The 19,416-nt window shown below is 53.4% G+C and overlaps 10 protein-coding genes across 10 annotated transcripts; 5 read left to right on the top strand and 5 right to left on the bottom strand.

Moving 5' to 3' along the window:
- Positions 1-742: 742 nt before the first annotated feature.
- Positions 743-1,156, bottom strand: LDX57_010203 (uncharacterized protein; the record flags this gene model as incomplete). The annotated part of the gene is made up of 1 exon (XM_046091953.1): positions 743-1,156. One exon carries the CDS (start codon positions 1,154-1,156, stop codon positions 743-745), a length of 414 nt encoding a protein of 137 aa, XP_045947930.1.
- A 127-nt stretch (positions 1,157-1,283) lies between these two features.
- Positions 1,284-1,766, bottom strand: LDX57_010202 (uncharacterized protein; the record flags this gene model as incomplete). Its single annotated transcript, XM_046091952.1, has 1 exon — positions 1,284-1,766. One exon carries the CDS (start codon positions 1,764-1,766, stop codon positions 1,284-1,286), a length of 483 nt encoding a protein of 160 aa, XP_045947929.1.
- A 492-nt stretch (positions 1,767-2,258) lies between these two features.
- Positions 2,259-3,772, bottom strand: LDX57_010201 (Stk19 family serine/threonine-protein kinase). Its single transcript, XM_046091951.1, has 2 exons — positions 3,052-3,772; positions 2,259-2,998 (listed from the first exon to the last, which is right to left on the bottom strand). The coding sequence occupies exons 1-2, from the start codon at positions 3,605-3,607 to the stop codon at positions 2,403-2,405; spliced, it is 1,152 nt and encodes a 383-aa protein (XP_045947928.1). The 5' UTR covers positions 3,608-3,772; the 3' UTR covers positions 2,259-2,402.
- A 415-nt stretch (positions 3,773-4,187) lies between these two features.
- On the top strand, positions 4,188-5,709 carry LDX57_010200 (uncharacterized protein; the record flags this gene model as incomplete). Its single annotated transcript, XM_046091950.1, has 2 exons — positions 4,188-4,210; positions 4,284-5,709. The coding sequence occupies 2 exons, from the start codon at positions 4,188-4,190 to the stop codon at positions 5,707-5,709; spliced, it is 1,449 nt and encodes a 482-aa protein (XP_045947927.1).
- A 109-nt stretch (positions 5,710-5,818) lies between these two features.
- Positions 5,819-7,204, top strand: LDX57_010199 (uncharacterized protein; the record flags this gene model as incomplete). Its single annotated transcript, XM_046091949.1, has 2 exons — positions 5,819-7,073; positions 7,146-7,204. The coding sequence occupies 2 exons, from the start codon at positions 5,819-5,821 to the stop codon at positions 7,202-7,204; spliced, it is 1,314 nt and encodes a 437-aa protein (XP_045947926.1).
- A 536-nt stretch (positions 7,205-7,740) lies between these two features.
- LDX57_010198 (thioesterase family protein) lies at positions 7,741-8,825 on the top strand (the record flags this gene model as incomplete). Its single annotated transcript, XM_046091948.1, has 2 exons — positions 7,741-7,867; positions 7,930-8,825. 2 exons carry the CDS (start codon positions 7,741-7,743, stop codon positions 8,823-8,825), a joined length of 1,023 nt encoding a protein of 340 aa, XP_045947925.1.
- A 164-nt stretch (positions 8,826-8,989) lies between these two features.
- Positions 8,990-9,703, bottom strand: LDX57_010197 (PaaI family thioesterase; the record flags this gene model as incomplete). Its single annotated transcript, XM_046091947.1, has 1 exon — positions 8,990-9,703. One exon carries the CDS (start codon positions 9,701-9,703, stop codon positions 8,990-8,992), a length of 714 nt encoding a protein of 237 aa, XP_045947924.1.
- Positions 9,704-10,893: 1,190 nt separating this feature from the next.
- Positions 10,894-12,745, top strand: LDX57_010196 (C2 domain protein; the record flags this gene model as incomplete). The annotated part of the gene is made up of 2 exons (XM_046091946.1): positions 10,894-11,690; positions 11,764-12,745. 2 exons carry the CDS (start codon positions 10,894-10,896, stop codon positions 12,743-12,745), a joined length of 1,779 nt encoding a protein of 592 aa, XP_045947923.1.
- Positions 12,746-13,993: 1,248 nt separating this feature from the next.
- Positions 13,994-17,724, top strand: LDX57_010195 (putative ARF GTPase activator (Csx2); the record flags this gene model as incomplete). Its single annotated transcript, XM_046091945.1, has 5 exons — positions 13,994-14,057; positions 14,191-14,324; positions 14,440-16,114; positions 16,169-16,259; positions 16,332-17,724. 5 exons carry the CDS (start codon positions 13,994-13,996, stop codon positions 17,722-17,724), a joined length of 3,357 nt encoding a protein of 1,118 aa, XP_045947922.1.
- A 781-nt stretch (positions 17,725-18,505) lies between these two features.
- On the bottom strand, positions 18,506-18,685 carry LDX57_010194 (uncharacterized protein; the record flags this gene model as incomplete). The annotated part of the gene is made up of 1 exon (XM_046091944.1): positions 18,506-18,685. The coding sequence occupies one exon, from the start codon at positions 18,683-18,685 to the stop codon at positions 18,506-18,508; it is 180 nt and encodes a 59-aa protein (XP_045947921.1).
- Positions 18,686-19,416: the final 731 nt, after the last annotated feature.

Below are 19,416 nucleotides of genomic sequence, written 5' to 3'. Positions count from 1 at the left end.
AATACCCGTATCCTCTATCATCTGGTGTCGATTAGTGATTTTATACCATGATCCGTCTCTCTGTGTTTCTACTACTCTTTCTATCAAAGCCTTATGCCGTTAATGATTGCGACCTCCTATTAAGCCCTCGCCGCGACTCCAAGGGTATTTCTTCTCTTTCGATTGTTGTTGTTGTTGTTGTTGTTTAGGCGCCAATTTCTATCTCATGTTTATGTCTTTGTAAACTCTGCCGTTTCCCGGATCTTTGCTTCTCTCCCCTGGCCGATCTTATCGGTTATCTCTACCCTCTGATACATACGTGAATATAGCGATGCAAAATTCGCCACCTGGTACAGGCCACGGAATCACTATCTCTCTTCGAAAATCGGTTCTACTGTTATGATTAGTCTTTTGTCTAAACATTGCCGGCATGGGTCATTGTACGGATTCAGCATCATTGTCCTTTTGTCTTTCCAACTCTTTGTCTTGAATTGTTTTCGATAGTTAGGAGAGCTGGGAGTACAGGATAAGAGCATTGCTGTAATCCAATTCCCTTTCTTTTGGCTGTTAATACTTAAGGAACGTCAGATGCCATGAGAATTTCCTGTTCTTCAACTGTGTTTCCACAGAAGCGAAGTTCTTCCGTAAGGAATCAATGCCTCTCTAAACTAGTCCATAGAGGAATCCATTGTTCAAGATCACGTAGACCCAATGTGAACGAGCAATCTGTTCAGGCACCCTCGTCGGACCCGTCACATCTTTTCTACGGGGTCACGGAGCGTCCAGCTGCTGTTCTCCGCCGAGCCGTCCAGGCGATGAACAGCCCCACGTCCGCCACAATAGCTTTGGGAACTCCGCCCAACGTCCAACTCCGCTGTACCCATTGGGGGATAGCCCCGCCGGCGTCCGAGGTGGTAGCCATAGTCCACTCGACCCGGTCTGCAGCGGATACCACCTGCTCCACACTCGCGTACGATGCGAAGATGGTCCCACGAGGCGCCGAGGCGGTGATCTTGGCACGCAGCGCATCGGGGACGAGGCCCCGACGATGCGTCAGGGGGATCTGAACGGTCACAAACCCGCTGGCGGTCTGCTCGGGGAGGCGGGCGGAGATCGAGAGGGAGATGAAGGATCGGGGAGAGATCAAGGCGGTGGGGTGGAAGGTGTGAGTGATCATATTGACTACGCCATGGATATAAAGTCAGTCTATATGTGTCTTGGCGATGACCTCCCCAAAAAAAGATCCCCTGTACGCAACATGAATATGTACAGTACGGTGTGTATATATGATGTGGCGTTGCTACCTACAGAGTTGACTTGCCTTGAACGTCCACTTCCGTCCAGCCACCCTCAATCTCTCTCTCCGGTGGCCACTCCAGCAGTCTGTCCACCGCCGTCACACTCGGGGTGTAGGCCATCTCGTTCTCCGCATGGTTCGATTTGAGCCCGTCCTGGAATTCCTCCCATGTCGCCGATCCGTCGACCGACGCATCGGCATGGATGCTTTTTCGACAGTACCAAATCTCCTTTTTGGAGGTGCCGTCTGGTTGGGAATATTGGACGGTGCGGCTCGAAAGCTGAACTGCTGCGGAGGCCGGGGGTGATGGACACTGTTCTCGGTTCTCGTGGAATGTGTCGGGAATGGAGACCAGGAAGTTATGGGCATCTGCTAGGATGGAGCAGAGGAACTCGCGAAGGGCAGGGCGCGACGAAACGTCGTCAAGGGATGGATGGCTAGGAAGAATAGAGAAAGGGTGCGGGATGCGATGAAGGAGCGACGGGCGCATGATTGAGAGTTGGTATGGAATTGAATTGGATAGGGGCAAGATGGAGTTGGGATGAGAGAGGAAGAGGAGGCAGGGGATATTTTATTTTTTTTAGTCATCTTTCAGATAAAAACAATCTAGTATAAGAGTTGGTTTAAGATATATAGACGCGGTAGTTACTCCGTACACTGACATACTATCCACAAGGATCCGCTACCTCGCTGCACCAAACAGGCCTACGCTAACATTTTGAAATCGCTTAATTTGAGAAAGATGAGGGAGAGAAGAGAGGTGAAAGTCTGGAAGCCTGTTTGCAGGATTCGAACTCGCCGAGAAAGGTCATGGGAAGGTCATGGGTAAATGGACGCACATTGGGAATTATCTTGTATTGTTATTGTACTGCTCATGGGACTTGAGATATTTGGGCATTTGTATGCGAAATCCTGCTTCAATTGGCGGACCTGCATAGCTTAATTTTTTAATGGGTCGGCTCTTTCAGGCTTGTCCTACCCTGATAGGTAATGGATGGATAGATTGATTGACAGAAATATAGATTACAGATATATATAGTTATATATAGGGTCGGCAGTATACGTTTTCTCGTGTTATACATAAAAAGGGGCGCAGGATGGGCACATTCTGAGAAACCTGTCGTCTTCAAAGACAGCGTATCCCAGGCCCAACGCTGCCTGTATCGAAAATCTCGACCAGGCCGGCTCCGATGGCCTCCTCTACTATCCATCGAAAATTCATCCCATAGAGAGCTTTCCACTTTTTCGTTCTGCCCGGCAATATGCCTGCAAATTCACCCCGTCCTCTTTTGGCCAAATCAAAACTTTTCTCCGTCTCGATCGCACCATCCCAGCGGTCTCGAAGGACGTCGAGGGGCACTTCAGAGGAGCTTGATTTCTTCAAGAGAGATAGCAAGTGCGTGCGCCCGGCCTCCAGAAGGCGAAGATAAGGCCCTGTATTTGGCAAAGAGAGGAGAAAGGTTGCCGTATGGAATTGCGAACGATCGAGAGTTTCCGTGCCGTTCGAGTGGGCAATACTATCACTTCGGCTAGCTGGGTTCCCAGCCGGGGACATCGACGGAAGACTGGGAAGCAAGGTCATGCCTGATGACCCTTGAGCCAGAGACGAGGAGCAGACCAGAAATCCAGCGTGAATCAAGGCCATGTATTCCGGCGCGGTGAAGGCTGCGCCGGGCACCGCGAATTTATTACCGATCCGATTTAGCACACTGAGCAACTTTTCTGCGAGATGGTCAGTATGTTCGGTTACCGTACTCCCCCTAAGGAAGGCATACCCTTGATGGATGGTTCCAGATCACGGCAATCTTGCACAAGCCTCTCCCAGTCTTCGGACAGGACAAGGCAATCCCCAAGCCCCGCAGCACCGTTCCCTCTTCCGGGGACGACCAAGCGACGCACGCGGCCGCTGGTCACTAAGTCTATGATCTCTTTTTCTACTTTTGTGGGTGCATCTAATAGGGTATGAACATGGGCCACCGAGACTAAGGGGGGCAGCGAGCGGCGAATGCTAAGCACTTCGGCGATGCGGGTACTGTTCATGCCCGCTCGCGCAGGGAGATCCTCAAACATGCTGTCACGAATGTGACTAATAGCGTGGGCAACATCGTTGACCGGCGAAGTCTCTGGGACGTATCGCGACAAGCCCAGGTCCGGCAGAGGTTCTCGATCATCTTCTTCTAGGGATGCGTCAGATTTTGAGGCGAGGGGTGACCGCGTGGTGGCTTTGCGGCGAGCATGACTGGCAAAAGGGGAGACACGAGTCTTTGCGCTCGTTGTCGCCCTTTTCTTTTTGACACCGGAAACGGGGGCAGAGGTGATCCGTAAGGGCATGACCAGGAGCGTGCGCAGACCGAGGCGGCGGAGGGGAGAATCGGACTTTATCTGAATAGTGAATAGACACCTCAGGCAGTCAATCGATAAGAAACCGCCGATAGCATCACGTGTCGTGGTCTCTATGACGCGGAGGATCTAAGGACATGCCACTATTGATACATATGGTCATTTTAATATCTATAACTCGACATTACTACAGATTTCATGACAGTCAAGCATTTGCTTACTCGCACGGTGTCCCTCAATCTGTGCTGAAGAAGTGAAGCACAGAAGAACGGTGGGCCGGCCATTCACATGACGTAGTGATGAGCACAGTTCAGGCCAATAATTCAGGCCGTCGTTCGTCTTGTTCCAACTTCAACTTGAATTTCTCTCGGCGTGTTTTCTGTCTTCATTCTTTGCTCATTTTTAGCCCCTTCGCTCTTCGAGGAAGCCTCGACCACGAGGATTTAATCTGATCGCTCTGCTTGTTACTCACCAGCCTCGATCTTCGCGCCTCGTATTCTGGTTGGGGACTTCCTTTCCCGTATCTTTCTGGATCTCCCCACGGTGCCGGTCCTGGCCTGAATTTGCAACGATGACGATCTATATTGCCTCGCTGTATGTGGCTCTGACTTGACTAGATCTTGTCATTTGGGTTAGGTTTACTGACTCGGTTATTGGGGAATTCTAGGTTTCTTCCATACACTGTCAATTTCGACCTCCAGGAATCGCGAGACGCCCCGCCCCGCACCACAAGTTCGCCTTCCCCCAAGCCTTTGGTTGAAACTGCAACACCAGCTCCCCCCACCGGCGTAAGCCTGTTCGAACAACAGACCACCCCCCAGAAAGTTGGCCTCACACCGGGCGCCACGACCGAGCATGAACGTATCTTTTCGTCCACTCTCGCCAAGGCGGAACAGGAGCAGACCGGGTATCCGTTCCCCTCTCAGGCAAACGAAACGCATCTCACGGCAGGGAGCGAAGGTCATTCACCTGCGTGGGGCTCTACACTGTCCTTGAATCAACCCAAACCACGGGCGGCAATTCCTCCGTCGCCGTCGATTCTCAAGCATCAGGAGCCTATCGTTCCCGCGCCCGAGCCTCCTCGCGAGAGACCGGCCAGAGAACTACACGCTTCCTCCATACAACCAATCCATTCTCCCAGCCGTCGCAGGGACTCAACGCGGAAGTTGTCCTTTTCCGGAGCCCGTTGGACCATCCAGACAGCTGAACAAGGTAATGGCGGGCTGCGCAATGCGGTGCGGTCCGCGACAGATGCCGGACAGCTGGAAGACCAGGTCTGGGTCGGCACGTTGGGAATGCCCACGGATGCTCTATCTGCGTATACCAAAGCGGCAATCGCGGAAAAGTTACGTGATGAATATGGATCGTTGACCGTCTACGTTAGTGACGGTGATTTTGACGGCCATTACACCCACTTCTGCAAAACGATCCTCTGGCCGGTATTTCACTACCAAATCCCGGACAACCCGAAAAGCAAAGCCTATGAAGACCATTCTTGGATCTATTATGTGAAGACCAACCAGGCCTTTGCCGAACAGATCGCGAAAAATTGGAAGCGCGGAGACTCAATATGGGTTCAGGACTACCACTTGCTGCTGGTTCCGGCCATGCTCCGTAAACTTCTGCCAGATGCCCAGATCGGATTCTTTCTTCACATCGCTTTTCCGTCGTCCGAGGTATTCCGTTGCTTGGCGCCCCGCAAAGAGCTCCTTGAGGGAATCTTGGGGGCTAACCTGGTGGGATTCCAAACCGACGAGTACTGCCGTCACTTCCTCCAGACGTGCAGTCGCATTCTCTGCGTTGAGGCCACAAATGACGGCATTCAGCTAGAAGATCGATTTGTCAACGTGAACAAGTTCCCCATTGGAATCGACCCCACCTCATGGGATAAACGCCGCCAGGCTACCGACGTTGAGCACTGGATTAAAACAATTTCGGAGCGCTATGAGGGCAAACGACTAATCGTGTCTCGTGACAAGATTGATCAAGTCCGGGGTATCCGGCAGAAACTTCTTAGCTATGAGCTTTTCCTGAACACATATCCCGAGTGGAGGGATCAGGTGCGTGCCGAAGCTAATGCTATTGTCGTGTGAAATGCACACAACTAACCTCGCCCTCTCCCTTTAACAGGTCGTGTTAATACAAGTGGCTACTAGTACGACCGAACAACCGGAGCTCGAGGCGACAATATCTGACATTGCTATGCGCATCAATTCCACCCATTCGACGCTCGCGCATCAGCCTCTTGTTTTCCTAAAGCAGGATTTGGCATTCCCGCAGTACCTTGCGTTGATCTCCATTGCTGACGCTCTCATGATCACGAGTTTGCGAGAGGGTATGAACCTGACGAGCCATGAATTCGTCTACTGCCAGGATGGAAAATATGAGACACGAAAATACGGGTCTTTGATCTTGAGTGAGTTCACGGGAAGCGCGTCAGTTTTCGGCAATCATGCTCTCTTGGTCAACCCTTGGAATTATAGACAGTGTGCCGAGGCGATCCACACGGCCCTCTCCCGAAGTGAAGAGGAACGACAGCAGGTGTGGATGCAGCTACACCGAGCCGTCTTGGAGAACTCGACCGCAAACTGGGTTAAGACTTTCAATGAGACCTTGAGCCGCGTATGGAATGAGCAGTCGTCTCGCGAAATCATGGCAGTCCCGCGCTTATCAGTTAGCAAGCTCGAGGACCTGTATCGTCAATCCTCCCGCCGGCTCATCATCGTGGACTATGAAGGTACTCTTGCCTCTTGGGGCTCGCCGAAGAGTATCATCGTTACCACGCCGCAGCGGGCGATCACCACATTGACGGAGCTAGCCGACGATCCAAAGAATATAGTTTTTGTCATGAGCTCGAGGATGCCAGAAGAGATGGAACGCCTCTTTCGCATGGTCGCCGGCCTCGGTCTCATCGCGGAGAACGGCTGCTTCGTGCGTGAGCCGGGAACCGAGGATTGGTTCAAGCTGACCAATAAAGCACGGACGGATGCGTGGAAGGAAGCAGTCCGCCAGATCCTCAGTTACTATCAGGAACGGGCGGAGGGAAGTTGGATCGAGCAGCGCCACTGCTCCCTGATGTTCCATTACGGGACGGCAGAGGATCAGGTGGCCGCCTCTCGGTTGGCATCCGAGTGCGCCGGACACATCAACGACTCGTGTGCCAATCAAGGTGTGCATGCTGTTATGGTTAACGGAGCGTTGGTTGTTGAGCCGGCCGATACCAACAAAGCATCGGCCGCGGCCATGGTCTGGCGACATTGTCTCGAGCGAAGTGAACAGGATCCGTCGATTGAGCGGCCGGATTTCCTGCTTGCCATCGGAGATGGCCGCGACGACGAGCCGGTGTTCAGATGGGCCAATAAACTCGAACACGCCAATGCGGTTAAACATGCCATGACGGTGACCCTGGGGTCTCGGAGCACGGAAGCCAAGGCAACACTGGCGCAGGGCGTCACAGGTAAGTTGATCCTTCATGCGTGGGTGATGAATGATATGATGATTGTGACTAACTGTATCTATTACTTGGTAGGCGTTCTTTCTTGCCTGGAGAAGTTGGCTGCCGCCACGACCACAGCCACCGGACCATGAATGACGTTTCTCCGTCTTTTCTCCTGTTCTTTCTTGTCAAATTCCTTTCTCCACTACACTTTATACGGATTACTTGGTAATATAAGCGGCATAGTTACGATTATTGGCGGGCGTCTAAAAGCAACCGAGACGGCGTAAGAGGCATCTATGGATGATGATCCTTGCCATTTGGTCTACTAACAACTTACATAACATGACATGAATAGAAGTGGGCGCACAAAATCTCGGTTTAGAATATTATGCTTTCTTTCTCGCGTAGGTCTACTTAGGCAGTCGTAGGCCCTGCAGGTAGTTAGATAACCACCCACTAAGTCGTTGATTAATGATTAGTAGTTAACTAACTGTCCAAAAATTGAGTTAGTCAGCGCTTCGGCTTCTCTCTGCAGTTCAACCGAAGCCGAGGCTTTGCGTTCGGATGCGCATGAGCATCACCCACCAGGATGTCCCCCTCCTTTCCATTTGCCTCCTGCTCTGCCAGGCTTAGAGTGCCCATGATATTTGATTCAACCCTCCGTCCACTTGCAAATTAGAAAACCATGTCAGCTTCCCCGGTCAAGCCCCGCAACAATGACAAGCCGACGTGGGAGGAGGCAATCCAGGTGACGCCCCTCGACTCCCACCGTTATGCCGCGTTTCTACAGAGCGAATGGTGCATTGGGACAGGTACGACTACCCCGATCGCTCGTCCGCCCGAATCAAGCGTGTCATTAACTGCAGGACTCCAGTTCCCCACGGTGGCTATACCACCGCCGTCCTCTACCGTCTCGCCACAACCCATTTCGCTCATACCCATGCCTCTCGATACAATGCGCCGGCAACGCCCATCTCAATGCAGCTCCAATTCCTGCGCCGCACGTCCGCCGGACCGGCCGTGATGACCGTGCACGACACGAAGCTCGGCGCCCGAACCAGTACCATCCACGTTACGTTATCGCAGCCCCGCGAAAAGAAAGGGCCCGCCGCGGAGGGCAACGGCGGCGATTTGGAGGCTAAAGTCACCGGATACATCACCGTCAGCCCGGCCACTGCCGAGGTGGGCCTCTCCGCGACCACCGGCTGGAGTCTGTCGCCCCCAGCGGCCCCCGGGTCCGGGGCGAACGGGCGCGTGGACTTGGCGACCCTGGCACGGACTGGCCGCGACGGCGAGTGGAGGCGCGTGGCCGCGCCCTTCCCCAAATTCCGCCGTGCGACGCAGCAGGTCGATCTGTACGGGCCGGACCCGGCCCTCGGGAGGCGGTCAGTAGTGGATCAATGGGCGCGATTCCGGCCCAACGGTGACAGCGAGGCGCGGTGGACCAACGAGGCGGCGGTCTACCTGACCGACATGTTTCCGATGGCGCTGGACGGGCTCGACGCGATGGCCTCGGAGGCGGCTTCGGCGGGCACACCAGGCACCCATTGGTATCCGACGGTCACGTTGAACATTGACTTGAAGAAACGGCTGCCGCCTCAGGGGGTCGAGTGGCTCTACAGTCGAGTTCACGTGAAAGTCGTGCGGGACGGGCGAACCGATATCGACGTGGTGATATTGGATGAACAGGGGGAGGTGGTGGCCTTGGGTACCCAGGTCGGACTGGTGTTGAGTGCCAGTCGCAACGTGGGGCAACGATCAAAGATGTAGACAAGAATGTATATATTCATGATAGACCTATATCGGTAGACTACTTTTCTATATACAGACAGGAATTAAGGACATGTGGGTAATATATATAACACCCGCCTAGCCACCCGCTCACACATACACCAATGTATAAAGAGAGTTTGCAACGAACACATCCCTTATCGCTAGAGATTGGGAGAAGTCTGCAGCCAAAAGGCTATAGCATCGGTGGTGACGACCATGCGGGAGGGATCGGCTTCGTCCTCCTGCAGCAGCTGAGCACGAACCCAGAACTTGCGACCGACGCGAGCGACCAGCTTGGCGCGGGCGACCAACAGACCGGGAGCTGAGACGGGTCGCTTGTATCGCACGTCCAACTGCGCCGTGTAGAGTTTGCCGCGGGGAGAGTGGGAGTCGGAGTGGGAGTTGGGGTCCAGCTCGGGCGGCGGCGCGTGCAGAGTCACGGCCAGGGACATGGCCTCGTCCAGAACGGTGGCCACGATGCCGCCGTGCACGGTGTCCGGATGGCCGCAGATGCCGGGGGCCGCCAGGTCCAGCAGCATGAAGACGTCTGCGGGACAGGCGCCGTCCGTCGCGTCGGCCGTGGGGGAGGGCCACGAGGGAGCGACGGCGGGGAGGGCGGGCAGGTCGCGGCGACGCAGCGTCAGGCAGTGCGGGATGGTGGTGGGCGTGGCCAGGGTCCCCGCAAAGAGTCCGTCCTCGCCCGTGGGTTTGGGGAGACGTGACCAGGTGCCAATGGCATAATAATCGGGGCGTTGCAGAAGGGCGCGGGCATGCGGATAGGCCTGGAACGCTTGTAACGTGCGACTAGTGTTGGTATTCTCCGGAAGGGGATCTTGCATGATCGACGAGGGGATCGAGGGGGCGGGATCCGACATGGTGAACAAGGAATGTTGATTATTGACTCTTCATGCATTCTGTACAGACTACAGAGTATATACTGCAGGATGTTCATACGGGAGAACTTGTACCTCGGGTATATTCGGCTGATTATTAATGGAATCCCTTGCATCTGATCTGATAAATAGGAGAGTCTACTATGTTGTAGTAGTAGACTGTATACTTATACTTATACCTATACCGATATTAATCCTGAAACAGGAAACAAATCTTGATTCTTGGCTGACTGCAGCGGGGCCACGTCGCTCCACTCTGGTTTCCCTCCGTAGATTCAGTTTCGCCTTACATCTTCAGCCCTTCAGCCCAGTCAGCCCTACGAGGATGACCACATTCCGGCTTGATGATGTCAGTTCCCCTCCTCTCCCTCTCTCTTTTGCTTTCTTGCATCTCTCGCATCTCTGCTCTAGTTCCGCCCTCCACAGATAAACATCTTCCATTCTCTCCCCATCCGACTTCATCTGTTCCTCACGAGACCCGTTAGCTTTTTTCATTCATATCCATCGTCCATCACCCATCACCCATCACCCATCACCCATCACCCTCATCTTTCCCCTTCTCCTTAACCCTGGCCAGATTCCCCTCGATCGGCAAAGCTTAGCCTTGCTTAAATGTGAACCGAAGGAACCACTTTTTTTCTTTGGTTGTGCCCCTCCCTCTCCCCCCAAACGAGTAAATGAGTGCCTGCCCCTTTTCCGTTCCTTCGCGTAATTGGGGGCCATTTTGCCTTTGGCTTCATCATCGCCGATTCATTATTCTTTTCGCCTCGACTTAGCAGTCTGTCGGTGGATCCTCATCCCAAGCCATGTGCTGGATTGCTGCGGCTCCTTAGCAGTTAGCACGGGCGGTTCTTTGTTCTGTTTAATTTAATTTTGATTTCTATTCTTTCCTCCCTCTTCCCAGGGCTGTGCTTTTATCGTCTCTCTCCCTCGCTCGCTCTCTTTACTTTCTCTTTTCTTTTTTTTTTTCCCTTTTCGGTTTTTTTCTTCTCCTTGATTCCTGCCTTTCTCCGCCGTGGTGAATTGGTAATTACTACCGTCAACCACTCCACTGCTACCTACTAAACTAGGTAGGGGTAACCTAGATCCGCTGCAGTGGCCCGCGTATTTGCCGCTAATCTTCCGAGCCCATTGTAGGCAGCAGCAATACTTGACCGCGACCAACGCGCAGAATGGACGACGTCCACCCGCAGGCTCGGTCCCGCCATCTGGTCGACAAGTATGGGCCGAAATTTGTCGACCGGACTGAGCAATTCCAGCATCGGGCCGTCACGATGAAAGCTGCTCCCCCCAATGGCAAATCGGCCCATCAGGGGCCTGCCGGGGGTTTCGATAGCACCCCGTTTCCCCATGCTCCTCCCGGCTACACCCTCAAATTTACCTTCCACCGCGGCATCAATCTTCCTTGCGCCGATTTTGGCACCTTCTCCTCGGACCCCTACGTTGTCGCCCAGCTGAATGTCGCCCTCCCCCAGCGACACAAGCAAGACCCCGGTTTTGTCTTTCGGACTCCCACGGTGCGCAAAAACCGTGACCCCGTATGGGAGAGCGAGTGGATTGTCGCCAACGTCCCCGCCTCCGGTTTCACCCTCAAATGCACCGTGTACGACGAGGACGCCGCCGACCATGACGACAAGCTGGGCAATGCCTACGTCGAGGTCGGCTCCATTCATGACGGCTGGAATAGCATCAAACAGCAGACCTTCAAGGTCAAAAAGCGCACCGGTAGCAAACGGGTCTATCTGTTCGGTAATATTGCCGCTTTGGCCTCGGGGCGTCTTGACACCGGCTCGCATCTCCTGATCAGCGTTGAGCTCCTCGGAAAAACGCCCGGAAACGAAGGCGCGCAGATGTACACCGCGGGGCCAAACTACTGGTTCAAGCACTTCTCACCGTTGATCGGAAGACTGGCTGGCACCAAAGATGAGGTTCAGACTCAGGATGGTAAAAAGGCCGTCACTCGATACAAGTACGTGCACGCCCCCTCCCCTCCCACTTGCTCGAGGATCGTGCCCTGTGCCCTAACCCTCTTTATCCGTCAGTTTTCAAGCCATCCAGATTCAGCTCACTGGCCCTGTACCCGCGGAACTTTACCATCGTTATGTCGAGTTCAGACCCTTCGTCGCAGGCATGTTCACGTCCCAGAGCCTGCGGGGGCGCATCCTCAACCGAGCCTTGCATCACCAGCATCAGCGGATCTACAACTTTGATCGCACCACGCTTAACGGTCGATTTGACTCTCCATGCGTTGCGCTTACGCAAAAATTCTTGGAATTTGTTCATTACGCTCAAGGCGGACGCATCTTCACCTATGTCCTTACCCTGGACGGCCAGTTTCGCTTCACGGAGACCGGGAAGGAGTTCGGCATCGACCTGTTGAGCAAGCATACCATGCATAGCAATGTGTCCATCTATATTGCCTACTCCGGGGAGTTTTTTCTGCGTCGGCGCCTGCACCGCTCCCATCATCATTCCCGACTCTCGCGCACATCGGAGACCGAGATGCCCACGGAAGATCAGCCCTCGGACGAGTCGGACATTTCAACCGACCCGGCTGACTACGAGCTGTTCATCGACAATGACAGCGGTACATATCGTCCAAATGGCCAATATCTCCCCCTGCTCAAGCAGTTCCTCTCGAAGAGCTTCCCGGAACTCAATATCACCACCTTGGACTGCACGGAAGATGCCGAACAAATGGCAGCGCTGAAGGGCGAGCAACGGGATTTCAAAAGAGAAGGGGGTCAGATGACGTTCCTACAGCAGAGCAGTACTTCATCCCTTTCCATCTCGAGCTCGGACGAGGAGGAGCTCGACGAACGCAGCGGGATGGCGCGCAGAAAGCGGGGAGACCTATCCCAAAAAGTGCACGACATGCGGGACGTAAAGGGCCAGTTCAAGAAGTGGGCGCAAGCGGAAAATCATGAGAGTATCAACGGTCCTGACCACTACTCGTCTACTCGAGGGGTTCCAGTTACGGATCCAATCCCTGCAAAGCCCGCCGAAAGAGAGGATGTCAGATAAGCCAGCTTCCGGTACGGCCCATCAATGACTATCGAATGCACCACCTTTCAGGGGATATCCAACGGATGGAACAACGACATGCGGGACAGGTTTTTGACCTGTTACTTCGATCCCCGATACCATGATACCCTTCCCCCCTTCCATCATGGACGGACGGTTTCTCATATCCTTATCATTGGCTCTTCTTCTTATTCTTAATATGTGTATATCCGGGTTTGCCTTCTGCCTCGGATCGCGCTGAGCTCATCCGGAGGCTCTTGAACATTCGGCCGAAGTCTGTTACATGTCTATATATACCTATGTATATCTTTAATACATTCATTTTTAACCTCCCAAATGAAAACCAATTCAGCTGGGAGAAAGCCAAAGATTGAACAGTAAAAGGGAGAGCTGAATGTGGGGACAAACGGTCGAACAATGTGCAGTCGTCGAGGATGCAGGATGCAGGATGCAAGTGGACATGAAGGGGCCGTGGGTGTACCCGCCGTATAAGCTTAGCGCGAGCGGGACAAGCAATCATCCTCAGGCACAACACCCGGTCTAAAGGCTCTAAGCCCCCCTCTCCGTCCAGTCACACGCTGCGCCCTCCATCTCCTCCCTCCCTCCCTCCCTCTCTCTCCCTTTAACCCGTCTCAGCTTCCTACTCACCCTTCTCCCCCCCCCCGCCTCTTTATTTTTCTCTGTTTTGCTTTGTGTGTATGTGCGTTTGTTTTACACACCCCCTTCTCTTTTTCTTTTTGCGCCCCCTGCCCTTTCTTTCCTCTCCCGCTTCCCGCTTCCCGCTTTCCTCTTTCCCTTTATCTCACTCACCTTTTGACAAAGTGGGGAGGGGAATGTCAGACTTTTGATCTCCCTATTGCATCCGCAATAATTACAACTCCTCGCTGACCCGGCAGCACGTACAAGCTTGATTATACCCGTGGCTTGTCTTTTCGTATATCTCCTTCTCGACCCTCTAGACCTTCGTTCGATAATACCGCCGCCTCGCGTGTACTCGAGTCCGCTTCGTCTTGCAATTTCTCGATCTGTTCAAGCCTAACGAGTGATCATCTCAAACATCTGGAACGATAAGAATACGGATTGAATGAAGGCCCATCGGTCGGAGTACGTTGACGGCCATCTCGATCTATCCTTACCTCTCCGTTCGACTTCGGGCGCGCAGACCGTCGATGATCACGTTCATTCGTCCCGGTCATTCTTCCGGACCTACTCTCAAGCGGTAACTTGATACATTCGACTTGTCTCAACATGGGAAACGTCGGGAGCCGCTTGGATGATTCCGGGACCTTATATTTCAAGGATCAGACTAGGTGTACGTCCATCTTTCGCGCGGTTCTGATTCGTGTCGCCATATCCTTTCTCGCTCCTTTCCTCACCTTCCATTTTGCCCCTTGGCCTTTTCTCGCCTTTTCATCAGAGTTGCTGATTGATTGTATCTGCGCCAGTTACGGTCGCGTCCGTGACAATAACCAATTCCCGACGTCGGGTGCTTTTGAATTTAGTCCCAAACTCTTACCCAGCCACTCGATACTCCGCCAAGCGCGATGTTGGGGATGACAGCCCGATCGAATACGTACAGGTAGGTTGAAACCCTCTCATTATCACTCTTCACCCAGCTTCTCCCCATCGTTTCCATTGCGATTGGGTCGGAGTGTTAGAAGGACAGTATACTTATCTCCTGCTTGACTACCCAGGACCCCGACCTTTCTTCCTCCGCCGCAGCGCCGACTTTTCTTCTGCGCCTGTCCAACGATGACGAATTAAATTTCAACTTTACTTTCATACTCAGGCAAACGCAAACCGGAAATGCCGCAAGTTCTACCGTCAATGGGGTCTCAACTTCGTTACCAGAAGTGGCCGATACGGTACTCACCGGCCTTACGTTTGCGCATGCCCCCAACTCGAAGGAATTGGACAACCTGATCACTCGGGAATTCCATGCCAATCCAAACCTGCAGAACAACTCCAACGTGCAGTTTGTTGGGGATTACTCGACGGGAGGCAGCCCGTCCGTTCAGTTCGATTGGTCTTGGAAATGGAAACCCCCGAAGACCGTGGAGGACAAGGGAGGCGGATGGCGCAACAGTTGTAGCTTTCTGGACTATGATCAGAGAGCTAACCGATTGAACACCCTCGCTCATTTTTCATTTTGGGTGCAGAATTCGGTACGCGCGTTGCCGAGCCCGCAAATATTGTCCCCCAACCTGGACCTCCTTGTCCCTCCACCCCGTAATCGGGTACCCTCCTCCCACTCCATTCTTACTCATTCCAGTGAAGCGGACATGTTGCCCAACAACCCGGACCTGCCAAGCACGCCACCAGAAAATGGCGATGCCGTGATCGCAACACAAGCTTCCGCGCCTCCTCCGGTCAAAGTCGACCTTCCCCAGCGGCCCGGCGAAGACATGAGTGTGGTCGAAGACGGCCCGCTCTTTCGGGCTACAATGAAGGCCATGGAGCAGAAGACGGGCAATATGCGCGCCAAAATCAAGAAAGTGTTGAAGAAGGCGGAGGCGGCCCAACAGGCGCAGATCGCTTGCAACGATGCGTCGGAGGCCTTCCTATCTGCCCTGAACGATGCATCGACCTCTAATGCGAATGCGATCCAACCGGCACTGGATCATTACTTCGAGAAAATAGCCCGGCAGATCTTGAATTACGAGCGACTGAACACTATCCAACTCCAAAAACTCGTCATAGAACCCTTGGTCAAACTCTATCATAATGACATCAAGCAGGCTGAAGCCAAAAAGAAGGAATTTGAGGAGGAGAGCAGAGATTATTATGCCTATGTTAGCCGTTATCTTGGACAACGCCAGGATTCTTTGAAGGAGAAAAAACGAGCCGAAAGTGATTCGAAATATCAAGCGAAGAGACGAACTTTCGAGTTAAAGCGCTTCGACTACTCCTCGTTCATGCAGGATTTACACGGTGGCCGTAAAGAACAGGAAGTTCTCTCACATCTCACCAGATTCGCTGACACGCAAGCGAAAAGCTTCCTGGCTGCCGCCAAGAAGATCGATGACATGACACCCCAGCTGGATGCTCTCATTCACGAAGTCAGTCAGGCCGACAAAGAGTTTCAGTTTCAGAGAACCGAGAGGGAAGAAAAACGACGGGCTTTGGAGAAGAGCAGTAACACTTACGTGGAGCCCGATTCTGTGGCTAGTTCAACGATACCGTCGGCCCTGCCGGGCAATGGCAACGGGAACCAGAAATCCGACAGCGAACTGGGACGCGCGGATAGTACGGGCTCTCAGCTACGGAATGTAATCAGCAACACTTCTTCGCTATCATCACAGGCCAATCCCTCAAGTGTGAATAATCCTCCGGCGGGACCGCCTTTAACACCATCAACTGGCTCAAGCGGTATGTCTCAAGGCTTACCATGTGAAATGAACGCAGGCGCTCATGATATAATAGGTCAGCAAAGAAAAGAGGGGCTTCTCTGGGCCTTGTCCCGGCCAGGGTCTCATATTGACCCTAAGGGCATCAATAAACAAGCCTGGCACAAGTAAGTCCCGAAGTCCCACGCTATCTGTCATGTTTCTAACCTTCTGCCCCTCGTGCCTTTGCCTTTCTGTAGGTTCTGGATTGTCCTTGATCAAGGCAAACTTTCGGAGTATAGCAATTGGAAGCAAAAGCTCGATCTACACATGGATCCAATAGATCTTCGGATGGCCTCGGTGCGGGAAGCTCGGAATGCAGAGCGGCGATTTTGCTTCGAGGTCATCACCCCTCAGTACAAACGCATTTACCAAGCGACTTCTGAGGAGGACATGAATAACTGGATCCGAGCCATTAATAACGCTTTGCAAAGCGCGGTTGAAGGCCGGGGCATGTCTTCACCTCCGCTTTCGGCCGGCAACGATGGTTCGTCCGTCGGCCGTGACATTGGCTCCGTCTTGACGGGCAAGAGCTCCTCGTATTCAGGACAGCACAACACGTCGACGGCGTCCAATAACAACGTGATTCGCCGCACCACTGTTGGGGCTCGGCCAAGCTACGTCCGTGATAGTCACAGTTTCGAAGAAAACCCTTCCAAGTTGCTTCAGACCGTTCGAGACGCCGATCAAGGCAATAATTGGTGTGCGGATTGTGGATCCACATCAAAGGTTGAATGGGTTTCGATCAATCTCGGCATTGTTTTGTGCATTGAGTGCAGTGGCATTCATCGATCCCTCGGGACGCATATCTCCAAGATCCGATCCCTTACGCTGGACGTTAATTCCTTCTCCAACGACATTGTCGAGATCCTCTTGCAGATTGGCAACCGTGTGAGTAACATGGTCTGGGAGGCGACATTGGATCAATCCCAGAAGCCCATGGAAACGTCAACCCGGGAGCAGCGGCTCAAGTTCATCACTGCTAAATATAGCGAGCGAGCCTTTGTGCAGCAGCTGCCCTCACCGCTGTCACGCTTCGCCTCCCCGGACGAATCGCTTCTTGCCTCTATTAAACGGAATGATATCCAGGGCGTGCTTTACGGTATCGCGCTTCGCGCCAACGTGAACGTCACAGATCGCTCCCGCAATACACATGCGGTTTTCCTTGCTCTGGCGGCTGCGGATCCAGCGTCCCCAGGGTCGAGTTCCTCAACTCTTCCGCCAAGGCCGAGTACTGCGACTTCCGTTAAGATCATCCCGTTCCCGATTGCCGAGCTTCTTGTCCAGAATGGAGCCGAGATACCCTCGCAGCCTCCCCCAATCCCTTTGTCCTCCGCCGCTCAACTGTACCTCAACCAGCGGACCGCACGGGTGCCAGCTTTTGGGGTCCCCCCTCTACAGCCCGCATCTGGAAAATCAAGTGGCAATACCCTGGGCACTCTTCCTAGCCTACGGGGCGGAGGAAATGATACCGTGCCATCGTCACAAGGACCGAGCTCCTTGGACAGCAAAGAACGCGAGAAGCTACAGAAGAGAGGCAGCGCGGGTGCCAGGTTTGCCGGCAAGGTCGCATCTTTAGGCATCGACCGATGAACGGACCGCTTGATGCCGTTGATCTCATGACTCCTTTCCTTCTTGCTTCCGCCTCTCTTCTCTCGATCCTCCCTCTGCGTCCCTAACCTCTCTCGATAACCTCTCTCGACCTACCTCTCCCTCAACCTCCCATCTACCATTTAATGACTCTTTCTGACCTTCCCACCCGCCAACGCAGCGGATTCGTTCTTAATAGTAATTATAGTTCATGAAGCTCAGGTGAACATGACGTGATGTTGGTACTCCGGTGTGAATGGGTTAATGATTTCATTCGGCGGGACGTCGGTTGGCTTCTGCATATTAGAATTCGCATATGTCCTGTTTTTGTTTCACTGTGTATATTCTCCCCCTTTCCTCTTCTGTGGAGCCAATCAACTGCCTGATGGGTATGTTGTGTACGTTCCCAGGAGGGATTGATTTGTATGCCCTTCTATACCATTGTTCAAGGAACTTCCACCCCGCCCCCGTTTACCTTACCTGTACGTCGCTTCTCCGGCCGTGTCTTCGCAATGACAGCACCGGATGCGCAGACTTAGTCTAGCTAGCGGCTCATTTGTACTGTTTAGAATCCCGGTGCGATAACTGGATTGGAATGAGATGGATGACTAATCCCCGTTGCCGCGAGATGAATGGGCTCGTGGCCGTTGAAAAAGGCAATTTTCCACAGCCGCTCGGACGAACTGCGTAGCTGAGTAGGCCGTGGATGTCTTCAGAGGTTGAGCTGCCCGACCAGGCTGCCGGGAAATTTTTTTTTCGACGGGAGTCATGCCACAAAGCCCCGTCACGCACCGTGACGCAGGGTCGCAGGAACGGCCGTCGACACGTAAACTCGCCAACAGCGGCGCTGGTGTGTGGAGCGACGAAACTCCTCTCCAAAGACGCCGCAAAGCGCCGAGGGGCCCAGTTTCGCCACCGCGTGACCCAGGGAAGTGGGTGACGCTTGCGAAAGCCACAATTTCATGATTGACATTCTATTTGCTGATTTCTTTTCATTTTGCAGGATGTATGGGTGTACACCGGTGTACTGTGGTGTACACAGTTATGTACCTACGGAGTAGTCCGTGCTACTCCTGCGGGCATGGTCATAGTTGAGATCGAGGAAATTTGCGCAGTCCATATCCATGACGTCATCTCATCTGCAGATCGGTTGGTGGCGGTCCCTGCGAGTGATAGTGTGTACACTGTACGGTGTACATCGGTATCTGCTGTGGAGTGTGGTACAGATACAAGACCAAAGTCGAACAAAGGGATTGAAAAACTAAAGATAAAGGAAGCGATAACGATAGCGGCCAACTGATGATTACTCCCCAACGGCCATGCATACCCGGCGGTGGGAAGAAGGGGAAAAGAAAGAAAAGGCCCCTGAAGGATTTCCATGGCCTTTGCAGATTCCATCCGGATGAAGTATCCGCCGGGGCTACTCGGGACTACAGGGACCAAGTAGGCAGTTACTCTATAGAGTACACGGAGTAGAGTGTACTCTGTACTCTGTACACCGTGGGCAGGTACCTCTCGTACCTCCCTTCTACGACAGAGGTACCTCTGGTCTAGGTACCCGGCCTCGGGAACGATTGGCTGGCATGTCAGCCGGACGGGTGGAGGCGGGCCTTGCTGGTCCTGGGACTACGGCGACCTACCGTTTGCTGGCCGTAAACCAGAGTCTAGACACTACCTAGACACTTACCCTACTCG

The sequence above is a fragment of the Aspergillus melleus genome (genome assembly GCF_016097325.1).
Source record: "Aspergillus melleus strain CBS 546.65 chromosome Unknown contig6, whole genome shotgun sequence".
NCBI classification, from domain to species: Eukaryota; Fungi; Ascomycota; class Eurotiomycetes; order Eurotiales; family Aspergillaceae; genus Aspergillus; species Aspergillus melleus.
The sequence above is the reverse complement of the archived record's forward strand: the minus strand, read 5'-3'. Positions and strand labels throughout refer to the sequence as shown.